The following is a 10,339-nucleotide window of genomic DNA, read 5'->3' as shown; positions in this document are numbered from 1 at the left end:
AGTGCAAGAACTCAAAACAATTAATAAAGTATGCCAGCTCAGCAACACACTAAAAAAGAAATTTTGAAATCTTTGACTTTAAAGACAAATAACTTATAAAATATTGTAGCTACGTTTTTTTTTTTTTTTTTTTAAATAATGTAAAAACCATTAAATTTATATAGGTTTAAAGAAAGCAGACATTCCGGAAGTGTTTTTTACTTGGAGAGCATATTTCAAATAGTAGAACAATAATCGGATAAAAAATTGTATATTTAATTGAGACGGTTTTTTATAATTTTCTCTAACGATAAGTTCAACTAAATAAATATAAAATGAACAGTAAAAAACAAAAAAAATTGTATTAATATTTTGTCTTTTCTAGTATAATACTATATTTTTTAATTGACTAATTTAACACTGCCTTGGATTTTTCAAGAGAAGAAAAAATTAATAAAATAAACATGAGGAGTGCTTCGCTTTAGGACAAAAAATCTCTTCTACTGCAAAAAAAGACAAGCCTCTAGATGTAGCAACATCTAATCAAAAATTAAATATAATGAAAAAATCTGAAAGTAGATCCGAATTTGCGTTAAAAAACGATTACTGGCGTGAGACTCTATCGACTTAAGATCTAAAGATTTTATCAGGCTTGCTCATAAATATTAGAGAGGTTTCTTGAATTCCATTGGTTTTTGAACAAGTCATAAGCTTATTTGACTTTCTTAGATTTGCCTACAATTTTTTTGTAAAACGCATTAGCTGTTACTGTATAAATTAATTCTAAAAAAAAAATGATTTTGTTAAATTATTAATTTAACAACTGTTTTTTACAATTATAATCAATTTTTAAAATGCACTTAATTTAGTATCTTTTTTATTATTTTTTTGACTTTCTATAGGAAAATAAAAAGGTATTGGTTTTTTGATGCTGTGCGTTTTTTTTTATATCTGTCCATAAAAATTTTCAGCTCTCGTTGGACTAATTTTTTATAAGTATTTACTCATTATTGATAAATTAGTAATAATATCAATTTTTTTAAAAATATTGCATCGTACATATAACTCGTATATTTGTCTTAACTATAGTACATTTACACTGTTCTATTGTTTTTTTCTATTTAATTTGTACTTAAAATATATTTTTAAATTTAAAAACACTTAGTATTTTTTAAATTTATTGAACTTAAATTTTTTTTTTCAAATTAAATGGAAATTAGATTAAATATTAAGTGAAGTTAGTTTTGGTGAATATTTAATTTTAAGTTTATTTGTTTTAATTTCTAACAAACAATGCACCGGTGTCTAAGCTAAGATCACAAAATTTTCAGATTGAACTGAAATTTAAATCAACTTAATAATAATATTATCGGACTAAGTGTATTGAAATCCTATAATATACTTATTGAGTAGCTAGTCTCTGAGCTTAATGTTTTTGTTTCGACAGAACATGGTACCTGCAGACAACGCATAGAAACTTACGAATATATTTTTAGTGTTTAATTTTTGTTTTAGTGATTATTGTGTCGCATCCTACAAGGCGTCAGCGATGCAACACGATATACCGCCTTGATAAAATGTTTACATAGATATAAATATTTTTGAATATTGTTTTGGCCAGGCCAAAGAAAGCTTTAAAAAATATCGGTGACGGTTTCTCAATAAAATATACTCTTCCAAAAAGATACTTATTCAACAAAAATGAAATAAGGGTACATTATTAAAGTTATATGTATAATAAAAATATAGATTTTAGAATTGTTTACACATAAAGACCAGTCATAGATTTTATGTAACGTGATCGTATTGTTTAAAATTAAAGGATTTTTCTAAATAATCATATTGACTACAATGTGTAGTGTGAAATACAGAATCAATATTGGATTGTTTAAAATATCGTTATGTGACCTAGGATATATGGTAAGTGCAAGTTTTATTCATGCATTCAAACCTCAAAACAAATATATTGTGAAATAAACAATTAAGATAAATTATACGATTTTATAAGGATATTTAACTTCATTAATTCAACATTGTTCAACCTCCGAGATCAATCAATTATTTTGTCATAAACATTTATGTTTACTTTATTTATTTGACCTTTACCGTTGTATGTTCAGTCATCGTTTACTTACTTTTTTGTTCATATTATTTTATTATATTACATAATATATAATATTTTAACTTTTCTTCTTTTTATTTTTTTGGTTTATTACAATTACTCTAGTTCAACATTGATCTGTGAAGGTGTTAACATTTGTAATAGAGTGGTTCTTTATTTTGACTTATTGTAAATTAAATTTTTTAGTGAATGCTATCAAGAACTTATGGTAAAATTACGGCAATATCAAAAATGTAATGTAATAATTGGAGGATTGTCAAATGTATTGTTATTTAACGATAAAAATTTCTCAACCGCACTCATCTTTATGCTTACTTACAAATACTTTTATAACTTATAACATTGGTCCAGTAGTTCTTATTCGCAAGTAATTTTTTTAATTAGATCTTTATGGAATAAATAAACTAGTAAATTATGTATGTTTCCATAAAGGAAAAAAATTAATTAACGTATACAACTTTATTTATTGAGTAGAAGAAGGTCTCTTTTAAGATTATTTTTAGCTTTGATATATTACCCTTCATATTAATATTATTTTATTTTGTTTATTAAAAAGTACATTTAACCTCGCGTTCGTTGATCTAAATTTAATAAGTATAATACAAATACAATAGAGAAGTTCGAGTTGAAGTAAATATGTTAGTGGCTTCATTATGTTATCTTATCGAAAGTTACTTCTCAATTCTACAATATATATATATATATATATATTTAAGCTTATCATAATTCTATGTATGAAGAAAGTTAATTATTTTCATTAATTATATAAGAAAAAATTATTATTAATAAGAGTAAATAATTAATAAATCACACTTTATAGATATATTTGTTATATTTGCGACTTTAAATATATAATACCACTAGTCATAGGTATAAAAAAATGTCAAAGGAAATATAATAAAATAAAACACAATACACATATTATTATTTTAAAGGTTGTAGTAGAAAATAAAAATAGCGATTACACTATTATAGCAACCGATAACGATGAGCGTACAAGCAGTTATTTCTAAAAATAAATTACCCAAAGTAATACACTAATATTTTACCGGATGGAAGACGCTGACATTCGACCATACACTGCTTGTGTGTGTATGCGCACTCGTATATACTGAGGGAATCAATTTAAATTTTCATACACGACAAATGTATTATAGCTATTTTACTATTTAAAAATTTGTATTTTAAATAAAATGTACAATTAAACATGTACAATTAATTTTAGTAGGAGGAGCGATCGTCCCTTCGTCCAAGCCTTGAGCCGCCACTTATATTTTATATTTAATATAATAAGAGTATTATGGTAATCGTTGAATAATTAAAACACTTAAATACAATTTTCTTAAAAATAAAATTTTAAAAATGTTGGATTTAATTTTTTGGTTTTTTTTTATGCAAATGAGCATTAAATTTTGAAATCTACAAAAAAGTATCCATTACATTAAAAAAGTAGACCCTTGTCGTAAGTCACTTAGTTTATTTGAATTTTAATTACGGAAAGGTTTTCTATTTTAGATAATTTTACTATTCATTAGAATTTTATATTGTTTCAAATAGTTAAAGTCAAATATCATGATTATAAATTTCTTTTATTAGTCCGTCATACTTCACATTTGGTAATTAGTACCAGGGGAAAATTAAAGTAAATAGAATATATCCATTTCAGATTTTAAAAAAATACATTTTGTGGTACAATTTTTTTTTCATTGAAAAGAAGTTGTAAACATATTTCTTACATATATCCTCCCCCGAAACTAAATTGAAGCATGACTTTAAAAATAATTTGCTATACACAAAGCAATTTTTTGATTAAAATCACTATAAAAAAAAAAGCTTCGATGCAAATCTTTAGATAATGTTCAATTTTAAATTAACTTTGTTATTAGTATTTATGTATAAATTATTTTTTCTTAATAGCTTAAAAGTTGAAAAATTAAATCAACTTATGTTCACATCATTATTTTATTAGTTTCGATACAAAGCTGAGAAGGTATTGGTTTTACTGTAATGTGTTTTTTTTTGTGTCTGTTACCACTTTTTCTCAGCTCTCACCAAACCGATGTCTTTCAATGATACATCAAAAGATCATAAATCGTATCTAGTCGAAGACATTACCCTCAAAAATTAAAAAAATTTCCCGTAAATGGGGGAAACCTCCAAAAAAATTACAAATTTAAAAATCGTTAATTTTCGAAATTTTTTCACTTTTTTTACTTAAAATTGCTATAACTTTTTTAAAAATAACCAAATCAATATAATTTTTTTTTATAGATGCATGATATTACCTTTCATTTGGTATATTTTTTTATAAATCTGACCCTTTGCCTGCTTACAGGAGGGATTAAAAATGATAATTTTTTTACAAAAAATTAACTTTTTAAATATAACTTTTGAAAATGTTCCGGAAAGTCTGATACATTGATATATATCTTAAATTAAAGCAAATGTAATATACTTTATTTTGAAAAAAAAAATTTCGGACTTTATTTTGTCTTCACGGTGAAAACAGACATCAAAGCTAATAAAAAAAATACGATTTTTGTAAAAAATTCTTTTTTATATTTTTAACTTTATAATGCTATAACTTTTTGAAAGATGTATGGATCAATATAGTTTTCTTTTTTATGGATGCATTGTGTCTTTACCTATCATTTGGTATATTTTTTTTTTATATCTGACCCTTTACCTGCCCACAGGAGGGGATTTAAAATGACAACTTTTTTACAAAAAATTAACTTTTTCAATTTAATTTTTGAAAGTGTTCTAGAAAGTCTGACACTTTTATATATATTTTAAATTAAAGCTAATGTAATGTACTTTATTATAAAAAAAAAATTTGACCTCTAGACTTGTCTTCGTGGTGAAAATGGCTACCAAATGCGATTTTTGTGTGAAAATTCTCTATTATATATTTTATATTTTTTACTTTAAAATGCTATAACTTTTTAAAAAATGTATGGATCAATACAATTTTTTTATGAGAAATAATATTTTTTAATAATCTCTTTTTCATTCGACATACTTTATCTTAATCAGGATATTAATAAGGAACTAGCAGATCATGTAGCTTTTGGAATAATCCACCAATTTTTTAAAATTAAACAATATCTAAAGATTTGCATCGAAGCATTTTTTTTCTATAGTGATTTTAATCGCTGTCAGATATCATTATATATGATCCAACTATGCCACGACCCTCCGTGCTGGGTTTTTTTTAACATATCTTAGTAAATTAAAAATTAATTATCGTATATTATAAAATGTTGATTATTTCTATTGACTTAAAGTACTCAATTTCGGAAAATATATTCTTCGAAAAATAAATATACAAAATAATAAATATAAAAATGATTTAATTAATTAAATTTGTCAGTATATGTCTATTTTCAAAAATAATTTTATAATTAAATATATTCTATTATTAAATTTAGTATAAAAATTATAATAAGTAAAGTTTGACATTGCATTATGCATTTATCAGTACATTTTATCAAATTTTCAATAGTTTATTAATCAATATTTTAATTAGAAATATTAATTAGCTCATGATAAATTTGTATTATGTAATGATTTTTTTCACGTGTTAATGATCCGGTTTTGGCTAAAGTAACAAATAATGACATTAAAGTAAAAATACGATAACCTCATAATTGCGTTTTTTGCAATAATGCATTTATAATTAAAAATTTGTAGAGTTAATTCTAAGTACTTATAACGTCCTAGGTACAGCGTGTTTTATTTCATATTTTTAGCGGATATATAAACCATTGGCTCATGTCTATCAGTTCAGTTTTGTGTTCATATCACACGTTGTATACGAAAAATGACTTCGTTACGTAGTATCATGTTGACCACAATTGTTCTGTTTTTATGTGTACTCTCAGTATACTCTTCACCATTATCATTGGAAAAAACGTTATCGTCTAAGCAAGAGTGCATGACCGTATGCTTACCAAAATGTGAACAAAAAGGATATAATCCGAGATGCCAAGAAAAAACACTACATCATTGGTCATGCGAATGTTATGGAGATTTTAAAATGATAAACTCAAACATTGATAAAATGAAACTTCTCAACAGCGATGCATTTGTCATAACCAATAATGTATCGGATTACGTTTCAAATACAAATCCTTCAATAAAAATGCAAGAAGTAAGGTCGAGTTTGAACAATCTTGTTACTATGAATCAAAGATTTACGCAATTCGCAAAGGACGATCAATGCAAAAATGTAGATTTTGATTACGGAATAAACGCAGTGGCTTCCATTAAAGCCAAAGGCGAATTTTGTTATTATGCTTCAGACAATTGGCATTTCGATTTTGATGGTGCACTCACTCTCATTGGAATTTCAGTATGGAATCAAGACGTGCATTTACACCCAGGAACAAATTCTATTTCGTTTAGCCCAAATGTTCAAGTCGCCAAAGCAGATTTTGAAATTGGTTTGTATGACGATTCATTGTGTTTAAAAGTAAAGGGTTCAGGTTGTGTCAGGAATTGGTCATTCAACTGGAATTGTAATGATTTTGACAAAACTCTTCAGTGTTTCAAGTAATTGTGAGATCATCCATAAGTTTCAATGGAACATTTCAATAGACAATAAATAATCATATTATAATTTCATTATTTTTAAATGTAAAAATAACTCAAAAATAAAGTTTAAACAATTATTTTACTCGACATTTTATTATTTTCAAGTAATACAATTCTTTTTTTTTTTTTTTGTGTCTGTGCTATTGGGTTGTAAGTAACTTTTGTTGTACTTTAATTCTTTAAACGAAAAATCAGCTATTAGTAATAACTAAATAGTACTAGTTACTGACAAATTAGTACTGATTAGTAATAGCTATTATTAATGTCATATGAAAAAAAAAATGTTTAAAACCCATTTTTTCCAGTACTTTTGTAAGGCATTATAAACTTAAATACTTCGAGGCTAAATTTTAATTCTTTAGCTTAAGTTAGTTTAAATATTTATCAACACATAATAAATATATTTAATACTTAAAACTAGGGTCCTGATTTAAATGATTATGCCACCAAGATTTAGTAGCCATCCTAAAGGCATTTATTAGTCTTATGTCTCATTCTGTTTTGACATAATTATACTGATGTTTTCTGAAATGCTAATTCAAAAGTACTTATGATATTGATCAATCATTTTGCGAATTAATAATTTTTTTATCATTTATGTACACATTTACACATACTCTATATACAGAGCGTTCTATGACATAAATATTTTACTTCTACGGGAAAATTGCTATTGTCACTAGATGTCACTACATGTTCAATTCACTTGCAGTTTAATGAGCTGTATGAGTCTATTGATAATATGTTAACATATTAAACGGTTAATCACAATATTCACTTTTAAAATAAATTAGATTAACTAAATGTTTATCTAATTAATGCGTACATAAGTTACTCAAATTATGTTTTTTACTTGAGATAACAAAAAAAAAATTTTAATATTACAACTGTTTTCAAACAAAGAAAAAATATAGATTAAAAATTGTTGCTCTTTCCAATAATGTTAGACTTAGAATATTAGTTTTTAGTCGGTCCTATTATTCTAATACTTTAAATGAGTTTGTCTCTACCAGATCGTTTGTTCCACAACTTAATAACTAGCCTCTATAAAGCATATTTATTTATTTATAGTACATAAAAGTTTTATTTTCTAGTTTTAAAATGCTTTCCTTAAAAAAATTGTAAAAAAAAAGAGTGGGCAGTATATTATAATCTAAATATCCAATTATAATGATTCGACATAATTTAATTAAATTTTACTATCTTACATTTTTAATTAATTTTTCATACGCAATAGTTCTGTAAAAATGCAAAATTTGTTTGATTAAAATTTAAAAAGTTTATTGATACAATTCATTGTTATATAAAAGAAATTATAAAATGTAATGACTATACAGTTTATAATGAGTTTCAAATATTATGTTTAAAACGCGCGTGTGTGTTCCCAAAAAACATTTGTCTTGTTGGGAAACTAGTTATTGTTGTGAATTCAAATGGGTGGTATATACTAGTGGCAATTGAACCGGTGCAAGGCGTGTAAGTCGCAACCGAATCGTTTTCATTTAATTAGTTTCAAATTAAATTATAAATCAAACTTATTATTTAATTGGAAATACAACGACAATGCCCTTCGGCTATCACGATCGAAGCGGCAGCAATAACACAAATGTGAAAATACAATAATAACATATTTGTCAGTCGAACACCGACTTAGATTTGATTATATGGGCTTTCTTGTGTAATGATACTATCACTAATACTGCTGCATACACTTACGATATTAAACATTGGTCGCAGGGTGCTACCTAATTTCTCTGAACATTCGATTAATATTATTTTTTAGACCGCCGTAATAGTAATAAAACGAATAGCTCGTACCTTCGATATCATTAGCGCACATAATAACATACTGTATGTAATAAAACTTAATATAATAAATAACCCTGTGAGGGAGACTAACACCCAGGTGTCGTGATGTTGTACAAACGGTTTTATGAACTCTTTTTTTTATTATTATTATTACTTTTTATTCTGAAGGAGAATAGTATATCCGAGAAATGACTACACGTATACAATGGTGCATAGTCAGTCTTATTCTTCTCTGAGAAGACGTTGTCGTCGTCAACGGTCTTGATGCCGCTACAGTCAAGACCTCAGGTATAATGTCAGAAAGCACTACTATGGCACATTAAAAAAAGCGGCACTATTAAAAATCAATAAATATCTTCAGCGCGGGCTGCTGTCTACAGAGGCTGTAAATCATATTCTTCTGTCATCGTGAAGAAGGTGGCGGTGGTACTGAAGCAGGATAACAATGTCCGTGTTCCCTAATCGGTCTGGCGCAGACAAAGCGGAGGTGGCAGTGGCCAAGGTGGACATGAAAAAACGAAACATAAATTATACCTGCAAGTGTGTAAATCGAGTTTTTTTACACCAAAAATTATGCGTTCAACAAATTACGCTCACTGCAATGAACTCGTATCAACTGATACGACCATGCAAATAAAAACTGATATTTTTCTCACGACTTGCACCGGTCGACCACTTCACTGGCCATTTAGTAATTCCATTATTAATACGATTTTACGATTGCAATAATATTTTTTATGGGTGCCATTAGTAATTCAATACACTCGTGTTAAGTAACAGTAGCCCAATTGTAAAATCGGCATTTAAATTTTTTATTAGAGAAGTATTCAATTATAATATTTCAGTTGCAAAATTTCTCTGGCCTATATAAAAGAATTCATAAAGATACGTGAAACTGATTTCATAAGTTAACTTTTTAATAAATATTACTTGTAAGTAACCATTGAACCATTAATACATTTATCAGAAAATAAAAACATTTTTATATTTTATCTATTGATACAAAAAAATTTATTTTGAAACAATATATCATTTTTGTTAATGACCAAAATTTTATGTCATTAAGAATTCATAAACAATAAAAATAATTGCTTTGTTGCTATTTAGGCTGTTCCTCATCTTCGTCAAATTAGTCACTGAAATATATCAAATAATATTTATGCTTCAATAAAATTTTTGTTCAACAAGGTATACAAATTTTATCATTAAAATATCTAATCCCACAAAAAAATATTGAAGTTATAACCAATTCTGCTAGATAATGATGGACCAAGTTGAATCTTTTTTAAATTGATGTCAACTAGACCGACCAATTAAACTGAATAAAATATTTTGAAAATTGATACATTACAAAATAAGAAATATAAAATTTTATAATAAAATGATCAAGTCTCTTGATTAATTATGTATTTTTCCATATGGAAATATACATATGAAAATACATGTGTAACATAAGACAAAAAAAAACATTCATAAAAAATATTTATTTTAAGAGAAGTCTAGTGGCTAATATATAAAAAATAACTCCGCATAATTAAAAATAACACTCTATAATAATAACTAATCGTAAGTGAAAATTTATGTGCAATTAGGTGTGACTACAATGTACTAAGGTTCAAATAACTATCAATTTTAAGCGTGTACAGATAAATTATAACTGGAGCTGTGAATTATATGCATTTTTGAATTTTGTTTAGCCATGTTAAAAAGTCCCAAGATTATACAACTTTGTCGTAGGATTATATAGTAACGCAGAAATATTTTTCGTTTTAAGGGGAGATTATCCCCCCCCCCCCCCACAAAAAATAAAAAAAAAAAAAAATACCAAAAATG

General features: G+C 25.9%; 1 protein-coding gene across 1 annotated transcript; it reads left to right on the top strand.

Annotated features, from left to right (window-relative positions):
- Positions 1-5,863: 5,863 nt before the first annotated feature.
- On the top strand, positions 5,864-6,779 carry LOC126901743 (uncharacterized). The gene has a single exon (XM_050678479.1). The coding sequence runs from the start codon at positions 5,925-5,927 to the stop codon at positions 6,657-6,659; it is 735 nt and encodes a 244-aa protein (XP_050534436.1). The 5' UTR covers positions 5,864-5,924; the 3' UTR covers positions 6,660-6,779.
- Positions 6,780-10,339: the final 3,560 nt, after the last annotated feature.

This window comes from Daktulosphaira vitifoliae, unplaced genomic scaffold, assembly GCF_025091365.1.
Source record: "Daktulosphaira vitifoliae isolate Bord-2020 unplaced genomic scaffold, ASM2509136v1 Scaffold_3, whole genome shotgun sequence".
Lineage (NCBI taxonomy): Eukaryota > Metazoa > Arthropoda > Insecta > Hemiptera > Phylloxeridae > Daktulosphaira > Daktulosphaira vitifoliae.
Note: the sequence above shows the minus strand (reverse complement) of the source record. Positions and strands in the feature narration are given on the sequence as shown.